General features: G+C 40.9%; 4 protein-coding genes across 4 annotated transcripts; 1 reads left to right on the plus strand and 3 right to left on the minus strand.

Moving 5' to 3' along the window:
* Positions 1-261: 261 nt before the first annotated feature.
* Positions 262-7,588, minus strand: LOC138354501 (neurofilament heavy polypeptide-like). Its single transcript, XM_069308860.1, has 2 exons — positions 7,575-7,588; positions 262-1,471 (listed from the first exon to the last, which is right to left on the minus strand). The coding sequence occupies exons 1-2, from the start codon at positions 7,586-7,588 to the stop codon at positions 262-264; spliced, it is 1,224 nt and encodes a 407-aa protein (XP_069164961.1).
* A 1,167-nt stretch (positions 7,589-8,755) lies between these two features.
* On the minus strand, positions 8,756-11,593 carry LOC123769496 (digestive cysteine proteinase 1). Its single transcript, XM_045760645.2, has 7 exons — positions 11,393-11,593; positions 11,087-11,158; positions 10,326-10,478; positions 9,984-10,163; positions 9,671-9,862; positions 9,344-9,509; positions 8,756-9,070 (listed from the first exon to the last, which is right to left on the minus strand). Exons 1-7 carry the CDS (start codon positions 11,576-11,578, stop codon positions 8,865-8,867), a joined length of 1,155 nt encoding a protein of 384 aa, XP_045616601.1. The 5' UTR covers positions 11,579-11,593; the 3' UTR covers positions 8,756-8,864.
* Positions 11,594-13,817: 2,224 nt separating this feature from the next.
* Positions 13,818-15,871, minus strand: LOC138354502 (glutamine-rich protein 2-like). The gene is made up of 2 exons (XM_069308861.1): positions 15,758-15,871; positions 13,818-14,351 (listed from the first exon to the last, which is right to left on the minus strand). The coding sequence occupies exons 1-2, from the start codon at positions 15,869-15,871 to the stop codon at positions 13,818-13,820; spliced, it is 648 nt and encodes a 215-aa protein (XP_069164962.1).
* A 1,583-nt stretch (positions 15,872-17,454) lies between these two features.
* On the plus strand, positions 17,455-21,148 carry LOC123769497 (digestive cysteine proteinase 1-like). Its single transcript, XM_045760646.2, has 7 exons — positions 17,455-17,538; positions 18,118-18,189; positions 19,443-19,595; positions 19,758-19,937; positions 20,050-20,241; positions 20,395-20,560; positions 20,834-21,148. Exons 2-7 carry the CDS (start codon positions 18,118-18,120, stop codon positions 21,037-21,039), a joined length of 969 nt encoding a protein of 322 aa, XP_045616602.1. The 5' UTR covers positions 17,455-17,538; the 3' UTR covers positions 21,040-21,148.
* The last annotated feature ends 971 nt before the right edge of the window (positions 21,149-22,119 follow it).

A 22,119-nucleotide genomic window follows, 5' to 3' on the forward strand; every position in this document is an offset into this window, starting at 1 on the left:
TTCTCCAGTCAACACCGACATGTCTTGTGTGGCTTTTCGTGGAACTTTTCTTGAAAGAATGAACAGGTTTTTCAAGAGGAAACTAGATTTATTCCTCCAAGGAGTGCCGGACCAACCGGGCTGTGGTGGGTATGTGGGCCTGCGGGCCGCTCCAAGCAACAGCCTGGTGGACCAAACTCTCACAAGTCAAGCCTGGCCTCGGGCCGGGCTTGGGGAGTAGAAGAACTCCCAGAACCCCATCAACCAGGTATCAACCAGGTATCAACCAGGTATCAACCAGGTATCAACCAGGTTTCCATAGTTCTGGAACCGTTCGTGGTTCCCCCAAGGAACCGAGTACCCAATATTTTTTTTTTGGTAGATTTTGGCATGAATTTGTTCATTATTTTGAACTTGCTGTTTGCCGTCTGAATCTTTTGTGGGGGTCTGAATCTTTTGTGGGGGTCTGAATCTTTTGTGGGGGTCTGAATCTTTTGTGGGGGTCTGAATCTTTTGTGGGGGTCTGAATCTTTTGTGGGGGTCTGAATCTTTTGTGGGGGTCTGAATCTTTTGTGGGGTCTGAATCTTTTGTGGGGGTCTGAATCTTTTGTGGGGGTCTGAATCTTTTGTGGGGGTCTGAATCTTTTGTGGGGTCTGAATCTTTTGTGGGGGTCTGAATCTTTTGTGGGGGTCTGAATCTTTTGTGGGGGTCTGTATCTTTTGTGGGGGTCTGAATCTTTTGTGGGGGTCTGAATCTTTTGTGGGGGTCTGAATCTTTTGTGGGGGTCTAAATCTTTTGTGGGGGTCTGAATCTTTTGTGGGGGTCTGAATCTTTTGTGGGGGTCTGAATCTTTTGTGGGGGTCTGAATCTTTTGTGGGGGTCTGAATCTTTTGTGGGGGTCTGAATCTTTTGTGGGGTCTGAATCTTTTGTGGGGTCTGAATCTTTTGTGGGGGTCTGAATCTTTTGTGGGGGTCTGAATCTTTTGTGGGGTCTGAATCTTTTGTGGGGTCTGAATCTTTTGTGGGGGTCTGAATCTTTTGTGGGGTCTGAATCTTTTGTGGGGGTCTGAATCTTTTGTGGGGGTCTGAATCTTTTGTGGGGTCTGAATCTTTTGTAGGGGTCTGAATCTTTTGTGGGGTCTGAATCTTTTGTGGGGGTCTGAATCTTTTGTGGGGGTCTGAATCTTTTGTGGGGGTCTGAATCTTTTGTGGGGGTCTGAATCTTTTGTGGGGGTCTGAATCTTTTGTGGGGGTCTGAATCTTTTGTGGGGGGTCTGAATCTTTTGTGGGGTCTGAATCTTTTGTGGGGGTCTGAATCTTTTGTGGGGGTCTGAATCTTTTGTGGGGGTCTGAATCTTTTGTGGGGTCTGAATCTTTTGTGGGGGTCTGAATCTTTTGTGGGGGTCTGAATCTTTTGTGGGGGTCTGAATCTTTTGTGGGGGTCTGAATCTTTTGTGGGGGTCTGAATCTTTTGTGGGGTCTGAATCTTTTCTTCAACGCAATTTTAAGGTAGAACGTCGCGTTAACGCAATAAAAAAACGCAATTTAAATAATGACGCAATTTGAGTTAAATAACGCAATTTTCACGTTATTTCTCGAGATGTAATAACATATTTAGTATAATGATAAGTTATTTCGTAAGGTATAATGAAATATTATTTTCATTGTAGCATAACAGCGGGGTTTATACATCTCAACACAAGAGAGAACACGAAATAGTGGATATAAATTGATTAATTTTAAATTCAAGAAATGGGTAAATGCTGATTTGGAAATAATGGTGGTTTATTTATGGAGCAAATTACCGGGTAACATAATTGATGTGGGGTCGGCTTGAGTTGTTTCAGGCGTAGGTTACACATTATATTTGGGTGGATATAAATTGGAACTGCTTCGTACTGATCAGTGCTCAGGACAAATGACAGAAACACTGCTAGGACAAGGAATTATATATAGCTCTACTTAGATATATATAGTTTGTTGGTCTAGTATCTCTACTATATATATTTATATAACTATATAACTATATATATATATATATATATATATATTATTAAATATGACCGAAAAAGTAAGATTAATAATTCTAACACGAATTTTCTCAATCTTTCGTACATTACGCTTCACTGTTGGAGGTAAATCAAAAATCACTTCTCCAAAATTCATTTTTATTTCTAGTCTGACGCGACACGGGCGCGTTTCGTAAAACTTATTACATTTTCAAAGACTTCACAAATACACAACTGATTAGAACTTACGTATCTCTGCTATTATATCTACATTTGAGTGAGGTGGGAGGGATGACGTGGCATATAGTGATGTGGCATTAACACAAGACAGAACATGAGGGGATATTAATAGGGTATTAAAAGTATCAACACAAGACAGAACACGAAACATTGGGTATTGAATAGAAGTGTTTGTAGAAAGCCTATTGGTCCATATTTCTTGATGCTTCTATATTGGAGCGGAGTCTTGAGGTGGGTAGAATATAGTTGTGCAATAATTGGCTGTTGATTGCTGGTGTTGACTTCTTGATGTGTAGTGCCTCGCAAACGTCAAGCCGCCTGCTATCGCTGTATCTATCGATGATTTCTGTGTTGTTTACTAGGATTTCTCTGGCGATGGTTTGGTTATGGGAAGAGATTATATGTTCCTTAATGGAGCCCTGTTGCTTATGCATCGTTAAACGCCTAGAAAGAGATGTTGTTGTCTTGCCTATATACTGGGTTTTTTGGAGCTTACAATCCCCAAGTGGGCATTTGAAGGCATAGACGACGTTAGTCTCTTTTAAAGCGTTCTGTTTTGTGTCTGGAGAGTTTCTCATGAGTAGGCTGGCCGTTTTTCTGGTTTTATAGTAAATCGTCAGTTGTATCCTCTGATTTTTGTCTGTAGGGATAACGTTCCTATTAACAATATCTTTCAGGACCCTTTCCTCCGTTTTATGAGCTGTGGAAAAGAAGACATCATAAGAAGGAAAGTGAAAAGCCATGCAACCTCTGAAGAGACAACTAACACAACACCTATACCCCCTATTAGACTATTTTACAGGAACTTCTTTTCCACAGCTCATAAAACGGAGGAAAGGGTCCTGAAAGATATTGTTAATAGGAACGTTATCCCTACAGACAAAAATCAGAGGATACAACTGACGATTTACTATAAAACCAGAAAAACGGCCAGCCTACTCATGAGAAACTCTCCAGACACAAAACAGAACGCTTTAAAAGAGACTAACGTCGTCTATGCCTTCAAATGCCCACTTGGGGATTGTAAGCTCCAAAAAACCCAGTATATAGGCAAGACAACAACATCTCTTTCTAGGCGTTTAACGATGCATAAGCAACAGGGCTCCATTAAGGAACATATAATCTCTTCCCATAACCAAACCATCGCCAGAGAAATCCTAGTAAACAACACAGAAATCATCGATAGATACAGCGATAGCAGGCGGCTTGACGTTTGCGAGGCACTACACATCAAGAAGTCAACACCAGCAATCAACAGCCAATTATTGCACAACTATATTCTACCCACCTCAAGACTCCGCTCCAATATAGAAGCATCAAGAAATATGGACCAATAGGCTTTCTACAAACACTTCTATTCAATACCCAATGTTTCGTGTTCTGTCTTGTGTTGATACTTTTAATACCCTATTAATATCCCCTCATGTTCTGTCTTGTGTTAATGCCACATCACTATATGCCACGTCATCCCTCCCACCTCACTCAAATGTAGATATAATAGCAGAGATACGTAAGTTCTAATCAGTTGTGTATTTGTGAAGTCTTTGAAAATGTAATAAGTTTTACGAAACGCGCCCGTGTCGCGTCAGACTAGAAATAAAAATGAATTTTGGAGAAGTGATTTTTGATTTACCTCCAACAGTGAAGCGTAATGTACGAAAGATTGAGAAAATTCGTGTTAGAATTATTAATCTTACTTTTTCGGTCATATTTAATAATATATGTCTACAGGAAAGACTGCTACCAAAATATACTAATATATATATATATATATATATATATATATATATATATATATATATATATATATATATATATATATATATATATATATATATATATATATATATATTGTTGTATATATATATATATATATTGGTGTATACTGGCAGCAGGTTTTCTTTCAAACATGTTTCATTGAATATGACCGCATATTCTGTATTTATTTTTTTCTGGTTTAGGGCTTCTATCCCTCTAACTATTTTCTTAGCATCAGGGCTTAATTGAAATAGGAGTTCTCCAAAACTCATTTTCGTACTTTTAAGGTGAAGAAAAGAAGTGATTTACTATAGAGTGTATTACACTTATTTGTATAATTAGCACGACGTTTCGAACCTCCATGGTTCATTCTCAAGTGAACAGACCTTACAATACTAGTTGATTTTATACCCGCATTAGGTCAGGTGATAATACAATGAAGGTGAAAACATGGGGGGATACATAAGGGATAAACATAGGGGCTGCAGAAGGCTTATTGGCCCATACGAGGCATCTCCTATCTAAATAGGATTAATCTTTGTGTTTAGATAGGAGATGCCTCGTATGGGCCAATAAGCCTTCTGCAGCCCCTATGTTTATCCCTTATGTATCCCCCCATGTTTTCACCTTCATTGTATTATCACCTGACCTAATGCGGGTATAAAATCAACTAGTATTGTAAGATCTGTTCACTTGAGAATGAACCATGGAGGTTCGAAACGTCGTGCTAATTATACAAATAAGTGTAATACACTCTATAGTAAATCACTTCTTTTCTTCACCTTAAAAGTACGAAAATGAGTTTTGGAGAACTCCTATTTCAATTAAGCCCTGAAGCTAAGAAAATAGTTAGAGGGATAGAAGCCCTAAACCAGAAAATAATACAGAATATGCGGTCATATTCAATGAAATATATATATATATATATATATATATATATATATATATATATATATATATATATATATATATATATATATATCTACTACTCTCACCTGGGCTCTTGGAGATTCGAATCGTGGACCCCAAGTGTGTGAGACTGATGCTGTATCGACCTATCAACAAACTCTAATTCCTCTAACTATTCTACTTAATATTTTTCCAAGAGTGGAACAGAAACCTGTAGTATTCTTAGCCTTAAATGTCCCTCAAGCTTTATATATAAGGTTCCTCAATACTCCAGTGGCTTTGTCTGGGAGAGAAGATATAGCTTTATTGGTTTTGGAAATTCAACTGACGATCGAGGCTACTGTATTGGCTAAATCTTGGTTTAACAATAAGTGGACATCGCCTCGAGGTGTTTGCTCGCTATGTTCACAAGGTTCATGTGATTACGAGAGTGGCTGAGTATCTCCGCGGCTCGTTATCCCTTTCAAGGTTTAGCAGAAACTATTTTTTCGTGCTTAATTACAGTATTCACTGTTATTAGACATCCATTTTCACTTATGGTCATTTGATTATTTAATTTAAGATTTTCTCGAGTCCTTAAGTTATACTAGCTGTTAGTCTATTATTTAATTTGATGAGATTGACAATTACTGAAACTCTTCTTCGTGGACTGTTATAAAGATCCAGATGCATTTTGCATTAACTACCTTACCTTGCGATGATTTCAGGGCTCAACGTCTGCGCGGTCCGGTCCTTGACCAGGTCTCCTTTTTGCTGGACTGGTCAACCAGGTTGTTTGACGCAGCTGCTCGCAGCCTGATGTATGAGTCACAGCCTGGTTGATCAGGTATCCTTTGGAGGTGTTTGTCAAGTTCTCTCTTGAACACTGTGAGGGGTCGGCCAGTTATGTCCCTTATGTGTAGTGGAAGCGTGTTGAACAGTCTCGGGCCTCTGATGTTGATAGTTCTCTCTTGAACACTGTGAGGGGTCGGCCAGTTATGTCCCTTATGTGTAGTGGAAGCGAGTTGAACAGTCTCGGGCCTCTGATGTTGATAGTTCTCTCTTGAACACTGTGAGGGGTCGGCCAGTTATGCCCCTTATGTGTAGTGGAAGCGTGTTGAACAGTCTCGGGCCTCTGATGTTGATAGTTCTCTCTTGAACACTGTGAGGGGTCGGCCAGTTATGTCCCTTATGTGTAGTGGAAGCGTGTTGAACAGTCTCGGGCCTCTGATGTTGATAGTTCTCTCTTGAACACTGTGAGGGGTCGGCCAGTTATGCCCCTTATGTGTAGTGGAAGCGTATTGAACAGTCTCGGGCCTCTGATGTTGATAGTTCTCTCTTGAACACTGTGAGGGGTCGGCCAGTTATGTCCCTTATGTGTAGTGGAAGCGTGTTGAACAGTCTCGGGCCTCTGATGTTGATAGTTCTCTCTTGAACACTGTGAGGGGTCGGCCAGTTATGTCCCTTATGTGTAGTGGAAGCGTGTTGAACAGTCTCGGGCCTCTGATGTTATAGTTCTCTCTTGAACACTGTGAGGGGTCGGCCAGTTATGTCCCTTATGTGTAGTGGAAGCGTGTTGAACAGTCTCGGGCCTCTGATGTTGATAGAGTTCTCTCAGAGTACCTGTTGCACCTCTGCTTTTCAACGGGGGTATTCTGCACATCCTGCCATGACTTCTGGTCTCATGTGGTGTTACTTCTGTGTGCAGGTTTGGGACCAGCCCCTCTAATATTTTCCACTATGTAAACTATGTAACTACGTAACTTTGTAAATGTTTGTATATGTCTGGGTGAATCATAATTCTTTTTATCTCAGTGCCTATACGAACCTAATTTGATTAGGTCTGAGAGCATCCTTTTTGTTCACGCAATCCCACCTAATATTACTGTTAATTAACAACACATTACAGTTCCCCATATTTGAAAAGGACGGAGATACATGAATAGATGTAAGTTGACACTTCTACAAGTCCTGTAACGGGTTATTATTTTTATGGTCATTTTTTTCAATGGTTCGCCCTTTAGAATTTCAATAGTAGAAAACGGGAACTTTTTTGGGGGAGGTAAAACAGTCGATATTTTGTACATTCTACGCATTATAGCAATAGGTTCTCCTAGCTTTTGGCGGGCATGGGTTGATGGATGAAATCTGGAGCCGTATGGATCTTATCTTGAGATGATTTCGGGGCTTTTAGTGTCCCCGCGGCCCGGTCCTCGACCAGGCCTCCACCCCCCAGGAAGCAGCCCGTGACAGCTAACACCCAGGTACCTATTTTACCGCTAGGTAACAGGGGCATAGGGTGAAAGAAACTCTGCCAATTGTTTCTCGCCGGCGCCTGGGATTGAACCCAGGACCATAGGATCACAAGTCCAGCGTGCTGTCCGCTCGGCCGACCGGCTCCGGATGGATATATGCGCCTATATAAATGGGTTTTAAGTGGCTTGCTGTCACCAACAATTATATATTCTCCCATATCTTGCTAGTCTTTAGGTGACTATAAGTCCACTAAGCTTCTTCTACAAAAAATGAGTTGTTAATAACGAAAATATATTTTACTTACGTTTACCTAACTATTACCGTTTTGTATATTTTCTTCGGCGAGAAGCAATCATAGAAAATGTATTTTATATATGACAAACTATTTAGTTTTTCAATGTTGGGAAAGAGACCGCCTAATTAGCTTAAATATCCAAATTTACCCTAGGGCCACCATCTCTATAGTGTCCTCGACGGGGACAGGTAACCTACGGCTTGTCAAATATCACCCTAGGCCAACTACAGATGCCACGGAGCTGTACATCCCACTCAAGAAGAAGTAACTTCTTGGTTTAAGAGTACTCACCTAACTGCTTGCAGGGGTTGAGCTTTGGCTCTTTGGTCCCGCCCGTCAGTGGAGAGCAGCACAGGAGAGGAAAGAAAAGAGCCGGGCAAAAGTAGAGAGAGAGAGCTAGGATCAGAGGGAAACAGAGCCTCATTAAAGAGAGCCAGACAGAATTACACGTGAGTCAGGTGTAATCATCCCATAGAGTCATAGTGTATACCATCCCAGAACAGCAGTGATTGCCAACCAACAACCTCTTATTAGGATAGGCTCGTTAAAGCGGCTGTTGTTTCTCAAGACGCATTCATCCATTTGAATGTATTGTGTATTAAAAATAGGTTTGTTGTCAAATATAAATGAATACTATTATGAATTCAAGTTCTGAATATAGTTAGGCACAGGTTAGGTTAAATTTCGTGTTTAGGTTTTGTTGGCAATTATTTGAAGTACGTGGGTGAAGCATTTACAGAGTTGTGATTCGCACAGAGGTTGTCAGCGAAGCACTGGTCCAGAAATGTTGGACAATTTGTTTTGAAATGTGTCCTGTCGAACCTAATGTACTCACCTAATTGTGCTTGCGGGGGTTGAGCTCTGACTCTTTGGTCCCGCCTCTCAACTGTTAATCAACAGGTGTACAGGTTCCTGAGCCTATTGGGCTGTATCATATCTACACAAGAAACTGAGTATGGAGTCAGCCTCCACCTCATCACTGCCTAATGCATTCCGATTGTCAAGGTAGATAATGTGTCATTCAGGTAGGGGTTCCACGAAAACCTAATATGAGTTAGCCAAGAAAGGGTTTCCTAGAGATTTTACGAAATATTTCAGGGTTACTCCGAACAAAATTTATCAGAAATGACTGTGTCACACAGACCGTCCGCGTGACTTTCAAGCAAGTGTAAACAGGCACAAGGCACAGAAACTAACACTTCTATCACACTGAAAATGTGGAAAAGTCGTAATACTTTAAGAGTAAGAGATGTTACGACTTTATATATACACACATTTGTTTTAATAAAATATTTCTCATCTTATATCAGGAATTAAAAAGTCGATGAATTAAGATTCTGAACGGTCTTTATTGTTCAATAACAGCATTACAGCTCCAAAATAATGCCACCACCTGAACATTGTCTTAAGGTGGCAGTCAGTCGGGAAGTTGCCACATCTAGACTGTTGGGTAGCAAGCATCTGTGGCAATACCACAGTTGTTGCTCCTGTTGCGAGCCATCTTAATGTAGCCGCTGATGCCCCAGCCGGTGCCCCAAGAGTTCTTGACGAGCCAGTAGTCCTCTCCGCCCTCAGTACCGTAGCCAATAGCCAGCACACCGTGATCCAGAACCAGCTGAGAGCAGCTGGACTCATAGTACACACCTGAGATGTAAAGTAAACCATTTAAACGTGTCGTTAAGCAAGTTTACCTGTTGAATTATCTCTAACACAATCATGCATCTGATCTTTTGCAGGATAATTCAGACTTACTAATCCCAGCATTGAGAAAATCGCAGAATATTGCAATACCATAAACCAATCTTTTCCCAAAATAAGAGACATGTTGAGCATTATAGAATTGTTATACACACTTTCATGCAATTGCAAACTGCAATGTAACATCCTGGATTGCCAGAGTTTGCTGTGTGTTCTCACCAGAGTTGTAAAGCTGGAATGAGAGGTGTGAGGCGTCGATGGCCACAGAGATTGGGCCAACATCAGCAACAGCTGTCTGCAAGGCGCTCTCGCTCAGGGCCCGAATGTTGACGTGTCCGGTGACAGTTGCAGCGATGTTGTTCGCATTAAAGCGGCAGCGTCCATCCTAGAAGACAAGGAAGCTTTGTTGAACGATATATTTATGATCAAAGTATAACAGAATACACTAAAGTTATATTATATATATATATATGATTATATGTCCACAAGTAGTATATGGGACACTATAACTTTAATTATTGGTTCAGCTGTGACTGGCGTACTTACGACAGCTTCGTATGGGTAGGATGCCTCAGTGTCGACTCCACCATTGTCCCTGATGTAGTCGAAGGCGGCTTGCATGCTTCCTCCATCACATCCGTAGTTACCATAAGAGGTGGAGCAGTCGACCAGCTGCTGCTCGGACAGACTAATCAGGTTCCCGGTCTTGAAGAAGTGTTGGGCCTCCAACGAGCCGGTCTGGAGAACCGGAGAGTCTGGATTACTTGGGATTTTTGGGTTATTAAAGATTAACAGAAACATTTTATTGGATAATTTTGAGGATACAGTATATATTATTAATTAGTCAAAGTGGACTTACCGCAGAGAAAGACCAGCATGAACCACATTGTCCCTGGTCCTTGACACCAGTCACGGCTCCCTGGTTGCGCCAGTCAACAGTCGCTGCACGAGGAAGACCATCGTCGTTGTGGACCAAACCGACGCTGCGTTTAGGGTCCCTCTTGTATCCCTTCATCACAGCGTTGAACTCCTCGTTGGTCTGCAAGACAGTGACAATGTCAGACCAAAGTGGGCAACATTTATTGTGGACACTGACGTTGTCTTCAGCCGATTGTCTCAATAATTATGGGCAAAGTTTGTATAAGCATTTTATGAAGACAAAGATAGATATTAGAGGGTGAACTGATGAAGAGGAACCAACCATGTCGCCGAACTGGTTCATCGCCAGGTTGAAGGTCACTTCTCCCCTCTCGAACTTCTCGTTAAACTCTACGACATACTTCAGGTTCTCCTCGAACACCTTCTGGCGATAGAGCTCCTCCTCGGCGTCAACGAACTTGCGGTTGTGTTTAGCCTGTGGAAAGTATACACTTATAACACCAAAATAAGACATTTAAGTTTTTACTGTGTATGTGTAGGGGGCATACAGCCACCCAACGCACGGCACAGAAAGTATACTTAGGTAACTTTATCTGTGTCGGTACTGTGTGTGTATGGCATTTGTCCAGCTCCCGTATAGCAGAGATACGCTATGGGGGGAATGCTATGAGTGCTAGACATACACGCCCATACATACCAAGTAAGTAATATATATTGGATGGGAATTCAAACACTGATTAAGGTAGGTCGTTAAGAGTCATAGTCTATAGTCAACACGATTTTGGATATATGGGTGTGTATATATCCAAAATCTTCCAGTCAACTTGTGGCTATAGAAGAAGCTTCCCCAAAGGGGTACTGTTCCTTCAAATATCTTTAACTCAATGAAGCTCTCTAAATTTTCCTCAAACCTGAGTTATTGTGCATCACGTGTTAATAATCAGTAGATACACTGTGTTCATGTGCTTTTAATATAAAAAATGGTCTGTATGTGTGGAACATCTCACTGTTTCTTAGATTCATCAGCCAAGTGGAGTGTTGAAGAGTGGAGTTATTTTTAGAGAAGAGTGAAGCAGACATTACCTTGAACTCCTCCCAGGTGGGGTTGGCGGCGGCCAGGGCCAAGCCACACAGGAACAAAATTGCCACCTTCATCTGCGGGAAAGAAAACTCGGTCAAGTTCACTCATGGGTCAAGTTCACTTATGAACAACTACATTTCTATACATCAATACACACTTCATGTTTATAATCGGAAAATATTATTTAGTTTACAACCAATATTTTTTGTATTACGTGTCTTTGATACAATGTATTTTGATGTAAAAGTTTTCTGAAGCCAAAAATGTTAGTTTGCCATACATCATGGAAGCCAGAGACAATTGTTTACCTTAGAGCTGTAGTGCTGACTGAGAGTAAGTGTATCTTGGGATGGTGTTGGAAGGTATATATATACTTGAGATGCCCGAGGGTGGCGGTATACCTGCTGCAGCTGTTCCCACACCTGCTGCAGCTGTTCCCACACCTGCTGCAGCTGTTCCCACACCTGCTGCTGCTGCTGCTGCTGCTGCTGCATTAGTGACACCCTCCTGTCACGGTGACTGACAGTGACACGTGACCTGTGACAAGGAGCGCTCGGCCAAGAGACCTGTTATGTGTACTTGTATGTATAATGTGACAGGATTCCGTAAATATTGAAGTAAATATTGAAGATAAGTCTAGACAATTATTACTACAATGACTATTCTGCTATTAATATTTTTACTATTGGCCCACCTGTTACAACCTATATATCTACTATTTTAACAACTATGATTACAGACTTCTACAATTAATAATAACTGCAGTGATAACAATATTACTACAACTTCTTCTTGTAATATTAATATTATTTACTGTTACCACTACTACTGCTACCATTACCTCTACTAATACTTCTTCTACTTCTACTATTAGTTTTATTACTTATACTACTACTACTACAACTACTACTACTACAACAATAATAATACAGTAACAACTCCTGGGACCATCAGAGACACTGTTAAGACAAGCTACAGTGTCTCAGTCTGGTCTCTCTCGAGAGAGACACATCAAGAATATTAACTTTTTAATACCATCAAGAATATTAACTTTTTAATACCATCAAGAATGTTAACTTTAAATACTTCTCTGGGCATAGTTATTGTTGTTATGATCAGAATTCTTATTGTTACTTAAATGAATACAGTTTGTGTTATTATAATATATAAATAAAGTGGTGGAGTATGTGACTGGCAATGCCTAGGTTCAACGGTTCGAGCCTACCTCATGGCCCTAGTAGATTTTATTATTATTAGTTTTTCTTACAATAATATTACCATTATTGATACGAGTTAATAATTGATCTATTGTTATTCCCCTATTAACCGTATTAATTAACGTGACACCAAAGGAGAAACAAATTACGAATATCACAAATATATATGTGGTTAAAAATGTCAAACTGATAACGGGGGTGGGGGGGTGGGGGGGGGGGGGTTGAGGTGCCCCCCTTTCTGAGACGTAAATGGCATCAACAGCTGGTAAATCACTCAGAAAATTCCCCACATTTTTCGGACAGGCAGAACGTTCCAAGGTTGTTAGTAAGTCACACGGGGGCACTGTACGATGGTTCGAGTACCTTGGGTGAGTGGTACAGTGTACCAGTGTTTGGTGGTACAGTTACACCTGTTGGGTGAACTGGGTAGGTATAGTGTTGCCAGTTGTTGGATGACTTGGGGAAGTTCCCAGTTGTTGGATGACTTGGGTAAGTTCCCAGTTGTTGGATGACTTGGGTAAGTTCCCAGTTGTTGGATGACTTGGGGAAGTTCCCAGTTGTTGGATGACTTGGGGAAGTTCCCAGTTGTTGGATGACTTGGGGAAGTTCCCAGTTGTTGGATGACTTGGGTAAGTTCCCAGTTGCTGGATGACTGAGAAATATGGTGTTCTCCTTTAAGCCTAACCCCCCCCCCACTGAGTCACACACCAGTGGATCTACCCACAAACTGGGACAGTTTAATAGGTCACATGAATATATTCCATACGTGTACTCAACTAGGTGAGTACACCTATCCAATATATTCATGTAGCTAGTTAAACTGTCCCAATAATGCTAGCTGATGGATCACTCTACTCCTCCACAACTCTGTACCCAGACCAATACTTCCCCCTATACTCTTCTCAAAGCTAAAATTCTCCCCCCTTGTGTCTTGAAAAAATCTTGAACACGTTCCTTTGGTCCTTCTGCACTCAGCAAACAGCAGCAGAAGTTGTTCAACCTCCCATGGTTGTTCAGGTACATTGAGTCTTGAACATTACATCAGGACAGCTTGAACCACAATCTGCACTACAGTTCAAAAAGGTAAAAACACTGTTTCCGTCTCACATGATGTGTGGCCAACCCTCCAATATATATTCTGAAAATGCATTAAATTCAATGTATTTTAAAAAAGGTCATGCAATAATTTGTAATTGAAAAATACAGAATCTTGATTTAAATCAAAAAATAAGTATAACTAATGTAAATTCAATCATTATTTTCCAATTATAAGCTTGATGTGTTTGTGTCATAATGTATAGAGACATAAGTCCATGAGTGAACTTGACCCATGAGTAAACTTGACCGATGAGTGAACTTGACGGATGAGGGAACTTGACTAACGAGTGAACTTGACCCAGTTTCCTTTTCCCGCTGATGAAGGTGGCAATATTGTTCCTGTGTGGCTTGGCCCTGGCCGCCGCCAACCCCACCTGGGAGGAGAATTCAAGGTAACATCTGCTTCACTCTTCTCTAATTACCCCCACTCTTCAACACCCCACTCTTCAACACCCCACTCTTCAACACTCCACTCTTCAACACCCCACTCTTCAACACCCCACTCTTCAACACCCCACTCTTCAACACCCCACTCTTCAACACCCCACTCTTCAACACTCCACTCTTCAACACCCCACTCTTCAACACCCCACTCTTCAACACCCCACTCTTCAACACTCCACTCTTCAACACTCCACTCTTCAACACCCCACTCTTCAACACCCCACTCTTCAACACCCCACTCTTCAACACCCCACTCTTCAACACCCCACTCTTCAACACCCCACTCTTCAACACCCCACTCTTCAACACCCCACTCTTCAACACTCCACTCTTCAACACCCCACTCTTCAACACCCCACTCTTCAACACTCCACTCTTCAACACCCCACTCTTCAACACCCCATTTTTCAACACCCCACTCTTCAACACTCCACTCTTCAACACCCCACTCTTCAACACCCCACTCTTCAACACCCCACTCTTCAACACCCCACTCTTCAACACCCCACTATTCAACACCCCACTCTTCAACACCCCACTCTTCAACACCCCACTCTTCAACACCCCACTCTTCAACACCCCACTCTTCAACACTCCACTCTTCAACACTCCACTCTTCAACACTCCACTCTTCAACACTCCACTCTTCAACACTCCACTCTTCAACACTCCACTCTTCAACACCCCACTCTTCAACACCCCACTCTTCAACACTCCACTCTTCAACACTCCACTTGGCTGATGAATCTAAGAAACAGAGAGATGCAGGCGATGAGTCACAATAACGTGGCTAATGTTGAACAGACCACACACTAGAAGGTGAAGGGATGACGATGACATTTCGGTCTGTCCTGGACCATTCTCAAGTCGATTGTGAGAATGAGTCCAGGACGAATAAGTCCACAATCGACTTGAGAATGGTCCAGGACGGACCGAAACGTCGTCGTCCCTTCACCTTCTAGTGTGTGTTCTGGTCAACAGAGAGATGTTCCCCAACTACAGACCAATTTTGTGTATTAAGAGCACTTTGAAACAGTATATCGCCTTATAATTAATACGTAGAGCATAATAACTCCGGTTTAGGGAAGGATTTAGAGGGATTGAAAGAAATGACAGCTTTATGTGATGATTTAGCCTCTTGGAGAAACTTCCGATGCAACATACTGATGGGAAATTTTCCCAAAAATGGAGAACGACTTCGGGGATACAGATACAGCAACAACAGGAGCAACAACTGTTGTATTTGCCACTGATGTCTCCTATTCAACAGTCTACATATTGCAACTTCCCCCGACTGACTAATGGTAGTATTATGTAACTGTAAAGCTGTTATTGAACAATAAAGACCGTTTGGAACCTTAATTCATCGACTTTTCAATACCTGATATAGGATGGGGAATATCTTATTACAAATATTTATACAAAAGTTCAGCTCTGACTCTTGAGGTGTTTTACAACTTTTCTCAAATTTTTTCTTGTGATAAAAGTGTTAGTGGTAATGCCTATCTACATTATGACTATTGTATAATAGACATCATGTCATTACGTTTGCAAAGTAATAAGAACAATTATTATTATAATTATATTAGTAATTATAATAATTAATAGTTATTACTCGTGCTGGGTCTTGAAGGAAGCTAGCCTCGGGTGACAGAGGGCTGTGACGATCTCTGTCTGGAACCCGTAGGTGCCGGACCGGGACGTCCACCTCCTGGGGCTCGGGCGGCCCCCAGGCTCTGCTTCAGGAGGCTGGGGTCGGTCTTGCCCCTTGCTGGGGTGGTTGTTCTCCGGCCCCGACCACGGCGGTCTCCGGGTTTGGAGTCCCTGTGTGCCTTCTTTCACCAACCTCGAGGTCAACTCCGGAGCTGGAGCTCCCTAGGGACAGTTTATTGCTGCCTTCAATCTCATTCTGACAGTTCCTGCGACGGCGCTGGAACCAATCGTATTGACTTTTGCCTTTCCATTGGGGACTTTCGGCGCCGTGGAGAGGGGGAGAGGGACCTGCTGCTTGTGTAACAGCTTCTCCATATCAACCTACCTTGGTTTTGCGCCCTGGAGAGGCCACTTCAGGCAACCAGAGTGGAACTCGATAGTCTCCCGAGACTGATAGATGCCTACTGCTATTGTATAATGCCTATTGTATATGCGCCTATATACACTTGCATGAGACACACGAACGGTCCTCTGACCCGTCCAGTGAAGGGGTTTACAACCTTTTTATTTCTTGCATCGTGAATCAAGGCTGAAGCATGAAGGACTATATAAATTGTATGTCCCTGATCTAGAATGTTTATGGTAAAATTTTCTTACAAACACAGACTCTTTAGAAAGAGTGTGTGTGTGTGTGTGTGTGTGTGTGTGTGTGTGTGTGTGTGTGTGTGTGTGTGTGTGTGTGTGTGTGTGTGTGTGTGTGTGTGTGTGTGTGTGTGTGTGTGTGTGTGTGTGTGTGTGTGTGTGTGTGTGTGTGTGTGTGTGTGTGTGTGTGTGTGTGTGTGTGTGTGTGTGTGTGTGTTCCCAATTGTTGGATGACTGGGGGTAGAACAGTACTCGCAGTTTTTGGATGACTGTTAAATATAGTATTGGATAATTGGGGGTTTGCTTGAGGGGTAAGTATAGTGTTCAACGATGTTGGATGACTGGGGGAAGTGGCTTCAGGCATTGTATGTACTAGCTCCATCTATAAATCCAACATTACGTTTGTAACTCATTTTCAATGTATGTAACTTTACTTGAATAAACATCTTATCTTACCTTATCTTATAATATTCCCAGTTGTTGGAAGATTGAAAAAGTATACCACTTTTAAAAAGAGAATTCTCACCCCCCCCCCCCCTTGCCTTCCGTCGCTCAAGCGAGTGCAGATTGTCACACTTCAATCTTTCAACATTGCAATGGTTATATAGTAATCTTGAGATGATTTCGGGGATTAGTGTCCCCTCGGCCCGGTCCTCGACCATGCCTCCACCCCTAGGAAGCAGCCCGTAGCAGCTGTCTAACTCCCAGGTACTTACTTACTGCTAAGTAACAGGGGCATCAAGGTGAAAGAAACATTTTGCCCATTTGTCTCCGCCTCCACCGGGGATCGAACCCGGAACCTCAGGACTACGAATCCGAAGCGCTGTCCACTCAGCTGCCAGGCGCTATTGGTCCCCCAATAGTTCCTATTAGTTGTAATAGATGTAATAGTATTAGTAGCAAGAGTTGTAGTTTTAATAGCAGTAGCGCTAGAGTGGTACTTGAATTATTACTAATATTAGTAATTTTTAATCATTATTATTTTTAGTAGCAGTCAAAGAATAAATAGTAAAGGTAGTAAAAATGGTAGTATCCGTGATTAATACTGTCATTAGAGTTCTTTATTAGTAGTAGCTTGTAATAATAGTAGCTATAACAATAGTAATATAAAAAGTCAAAATAATTTGATTAATAATGCATTTTTTAATATTATTGTCATTAAAGTTATCATTATTTACGGTATTCACTCAACTTTATAATAAATACTTCAAATCTTCCTCTGGCCGAGCGCTCCCGAGTCGACCGGAGACTCCGGTCACTGCTCAGTCACCGTGACAGTACGACGCCGCTGATGATAGCTGCAACAGGTGTACCGCCTCCCACGCCTGCTCAGGTATATATATACCCTTCAGCATTACACCAAGACACTCCTAAACCGTCGTCTGCACTACAGCTTCGAGGTAAAACACTGTTTCTGTCTCTGTTTCTTATATATATATATATATATATATATATATATATATATATATATATATATATATATATATATATATATATATATATATATATATATATATATATAATATATATATACTGGCAGCAGGTTTTCTTTCAAACATGTTTCATTGAATATGACCGCATATTCTGTATTTATTATTTTATATAATAAAATAATAAATACAGAATATGCGGTCATATTCAATGAAATATATATATATATATATATATATATATATATATATATATATATATATATATATATATATATATATATATATATATATATATATAATATTTAATATATAAAAAGTAGACGTAATATAATGTACTTAAGACTTGGCATGCAATAATTTGTAATTAAAAAAAGACACAAAACCTTGATTTAAATCTCGAAAATAAGCATATATACAATAATTATTTTTCGGTTACAAACATGCTGTGTGTTACGGTACATAGTGATGCTGTTGTCCATGAGTGAACTTGACCCATGAGTGAACTTGACCGATGAGTGAACTTGACCCAGTTTTCTTTCCCCGCAGATGAAGGTGGCAATATTGTTCCTGTGTGGCTTGGCCCTGGCCGCCGCCAACCCCACCTGGGAGGAGTTCAAGGTAATGTCTGCTTCACTCTTCTCTAAAAATTCCTCCACTCTTCAACACTCCCCACTTGGCTGATGAATCTAAGAAACAGTGAGATGTTCCACAACTACAGACCAATTATATATTAAGATCACCTTGAAACAGTATATCGCCTGATTATTAATATGTAGAGCATAATAACTTTAGGGGAGGCTTTAGAGAACTTGAAAAAATGAAGGCTTTATGGAAAGGGAGAACACCTTTAGGGCTTTAGATACAGCCTGTTAGAAATAATATGGATATAATACGTGTATCCCGTCAGAGATTCACCAACGACACCAGATACTGATACATATTTCTAATTGTAACAACAGATCAGAATAATAGAACAGGGCAACAGTAGAACAGGTTAGGGACAGTCATGATGACCAGTGAGCCAAGGCAGGAATTTCGGAGATACCAGTAATCACAATCTCAGATATGTTGTTGTCCTTTCTAATCCACTGGAGATTACTATAGTCAGGATCAGGAGATTCCGCTGGAGCTCACATGGTCCCCAGTAGCTGTATAGACCCTGGGGCCAGAGACAGGTGAATCAGTGGGAACTTAAGTGTTGAGGGAATGGGGGTTAGTGTTGCAGTGGACCGGATGAGCAAGAATATAGGATACAGGACCGGATATAGCCTCATGGACCGGATATAGCCTCATGGACCGGATATAGCCTCATGAAGAGTGGTACGAGGAATCAGGAAGTTACCAGAGATTTCTAAGTACTAACATGTTCCTTTCACTTAATATCATCTGTTCTTTTGCCTTTAAAAGGAAATGTATAATTATGGTATTTTCTTAAATTAACTCTGTAAAATACAACTGATCTAAAACTGCAATAGGCTAGTTAAATGAGAATTTTATTTGTACAATTAATTTTTGTAAGACTGCATAACATAAATTTGTGGAAGCTTATTTTTTTTACAGCAATAGGTAAACAAACTTCTTATATAAAATTTCGTACTGAAAAAAAATATAACACGTTTAAATTAGTTCCAGCATCTTCACTAGAGTGTCATTGATAATTCCTTTACCTCTTCATGTATTTGTATTCCCACTCAATATAACTTTCTGTGCTGTATAACTGTATGCCCCATACACATACACAGTACCGACACAGATAAAGTTACCTAAGTATACTTTCTGTACCGTGCGTTGGGTGGCTGTATGCCCCCTACACATACACAGTAAAAACTTAAATTTCTTATTTTGGTGTTATAAGTGTATACTTTCCACAGGCTAAACACAACCGCAAGTTCGTTGACGCCGAGGAGGAGCTCTATCGCCAGAAGGTGTTCGAGGAGAACCTGAAGTATGTCGTAGAGTTTAACGAGAAGTTCGAGAGGGGAGAAGTGACCTTCAACCTGGCGATGAACCAGTTCGGCGACATGGTTGGTTCCTCTTCATCAGTTCACCCTCTAATATCTATCTTTGTCTTCATAAAATGCTTATACAAACTTTGCCCATAATTATTGAGACAATCAGCTGAAGACAACGTCAGTGTCCACAATAAATGTTGCCCACTTTGGTCTGACATTGTCACTGTCTTGCAGACCAACGAGGAGTTCAACGCTGTGATGAAGGGATACAAGAGGGACCCTAAACGCAGCGTCGGTTTGGTCCACAACGACGATGGTCTTCCTCGTGCAGCGACTGTGGACTGGCGTAACTCAGGGGCCGTGACTGGTGTCAAGGACCAGGGACAATGTGGTTCATGCTGGTCTTTCTCTGCCGTAAGTCCACTTTGACTAATTAATAATATATACTGTATCCTCAAAATTATCCAATAACATGTGTGTTAATCTTTAATAAATCCCAAGTAATCCAGACTCTCCGGTTCTCCAGACCGGCTCGTTGGAGGCCCAACACTTCTTCAAGACCGGGAACCTGATTAGTCTGTCCGAGCAGCAGCTGGTCGACTGCTCCACCTCTTATGGTAACTACGGATGTGATGGAGGAAGCATGCAAGCCGCCTTCGACTACATCAGGGACAATGGTGGAGTCGACACTGAGGCATCCTACCCATACGAAGCTGTCGTAAGTACGCCAGTCACAGCTGAACTAATAATTTAAGTTATAGTGTCCCATATACTACTTGTGGACATATAGTCATATATAATATAGCTTTAGTGTATTCTGTTATACTTTGATCATAAATATATCGTTCAGCAAAGCTTTCTTGTCTTCTAGGATGGACGCTGCCGCTTTAATGCGAACAACATCGCTGCAACTGTCACCGGACACGTCAACATTCGGGCCCTGAGCGAGAGCGCCTTGCAGACAGCTGTTGCTGATGTTGGCCCCATCTCTGTGGCCATCGACGCCTCACACCTCTCATTCCAGCTCTACAACTCTGGTGAGAACACACAGCAAACTCTGGCAATCCAGGATGTTACATTGCAGTTTGCAATTGGATGAAAGTGTGTATAACAATTCTATAATGCTCAACATGTCTCTTCTTTTAGGAAAAGATTGGTATATAGTATTGCAATATTCTGCGATTTTCTCAATGCTGGGATTAGTAAGTCTGAATTATCCTGCAAAAGATCAGATGCATGATTGTGTTAGAGATAATTCAACAGGTAAACTTGCTTAACGACACGTTTAAATGGTTTACTTTACATCTCAGGTGTGTACTATGAGTCCAGCTGCTCTCAGCTGGTTCTGGATCACGGTGTGCTGGCTATTGGCTACGGTACTGAGGGCGGAGAGGACTACTGGCTCGTCAAGAACTCTTGGGGCACCGGCTGGGGCATCAGCGGCTACATTAAGATGGCTCGCAACAGGAGCAACAACTGTGGTATTGCCACAGATGCTTGCTACCCAACAGTCTAGATGTGGCAACTTCCCGACTGACTGCCACCTTAAGACAATGTTCAGGTGGTGGCATTATTTTGGAGCTGTAATGCTGTTATTGAACAATAAAGACCGTTCAGAATCTTAATTCAATCGACTTTTTAATTCCCTGATGTAGCATGGGAAATGTTTTAGGAAAAAGTTATATATACAAATTTAGCTCTAACTCGTGAGGTGTTATAACTTTTTTCCCCAAATTTTCCTGTGATAAAATTGGTATTGGTAATGACATGTGCGTATTTACCCTTGCACGAAACTCGTACGGACGATACCTGCTCCGTCCAGTTCAGGGATTTAAAACAATCTTTTTAATTCCTGGCATCGCATATCATGACTGATTCATAAAGAATATCTCAACATTTACGCAGACTATAGAAATTTACACAGTTAAATCCTGTCTAATTCTTCATTTATATACAACAAGCATATTAATTAAATTTACACAGAAAATGTATTAATTTACAATATGCTGTCAGCTGCTGCTAATGTCTCGTATGCAGAATACTTTATCTAACCTTATACCAAAGTTTATACATTGAGAATAAATTTACCAATGGGAGACTTGCTGTGTGTTTGACTGATAGTGTGTTTCTTGAGATTATTTTTGATGCTGGGATCAAATGTCATAGTCACCCGTCGCAGATTATATTGTCTACTGCGTCGTTAATCTACTTCCAATCTTTGGTTTGTTATATTAAAGAGTGAAATATTGGTTCGCAGATATAATCGAGGCAAAATATTTAAACAGTTTTTTTGGTGTATATATGGTTCAAATAGCTTCAGCTATCACTTCCTTTTGTCCGGTCGTAATGGTCAAGCGGATTAAGGCGTCCTGTAGTTACCAGTTGCGTTGCTCCTGGGAGTATGGGTTCGAGTCACTTCTGGGGTGTGAGTTTTCAGTATATATATATATATATATATATATATATATATATATATATATATATATATATATATATATATATATATATATATATATATATATATTATATATATATATATATATATAATATTATGCAAAGAAGCCTGAATGGTCCCTAGGCATATATGCAACCGAAA

Source organism: Procambarus clarkii, chromosome 63, assembly GCF_040958095.1.
Source record: "Procambarus clarkii isolate CNS0578487 chromosome 63, FALCON_Pclarkii_2.0, whole genome shotgun sequence".
In the NCBI taxonomy this organism is placed as follows: Eukaryota; Metazoa; Arthropoda; class Malacostraca; order Decapoda; family Cambaridae; genus Procambarus; species Procambarus clarkii.

Excerpts from the sequence above, each read along its gene's own strand:
- LOC123769496 (XM_045760645.2), bottom strand. The coding sequence starts at position 11,578 with ATGCAGCAGCAGCAGCAGCAGCAGCAGCAGGTGTGGGAACAGCTGCAG. Across the intron at positions 11,159-11,392 it reads GTCAGCACTACAGCTCTAAG|ATGAAGGTGGCAATTTTGTT; the intron begins GTAAACAATTGT and ends TCTTTCCCGCAG. Across the intron at positions 9,863-9,983 it reads CATGCTGGTCTTTCTCTGCG|ACCGGCTCGTTGGAGGCCCA; the intron begins GTAAGTCCACTT and ends CCGGTTCTCCAG.
- LOC138354502 (XM_069308861.1), bottom strand. The coding sequence starts at position 15,871 with ATGGAGAAGCTGTTACACAAGCAGCAGGTCCCTCTCCCCCTCTCCACG. Across the intron at positions 14,352-15,757 it reads CCAGCGCCGTCGCAGGAACT|TGGGGTGTTGAAGAGTGGGG; the intron begins GTCAGAATGAGA and ends GGTGTTGAATAG.
- LOC123769497 (XM_045760646.2), top strand. The coding sequence starts at position 18,118 with ATGAAGGTGGCAATATTGTTCCTGTGTGGCTTGGCCCTGGCCGCCGCC. Across the intron at positions 19,596-19,757 it reads TGAACCAGTTCGGCGACATG|ACCAACGAGGAGTTCAACGC; the intron begins GTTGGTTCCTCT and ends ACTGTCTTGCAG. Across the intron at positions 20,242-20,394 it reads CCTACCCATACGAAGCTGTC|GATGGACGCTGCCGCTTTAA; the intron begins GTAAGTACGCCA and ends CTTGTCTTCTAG.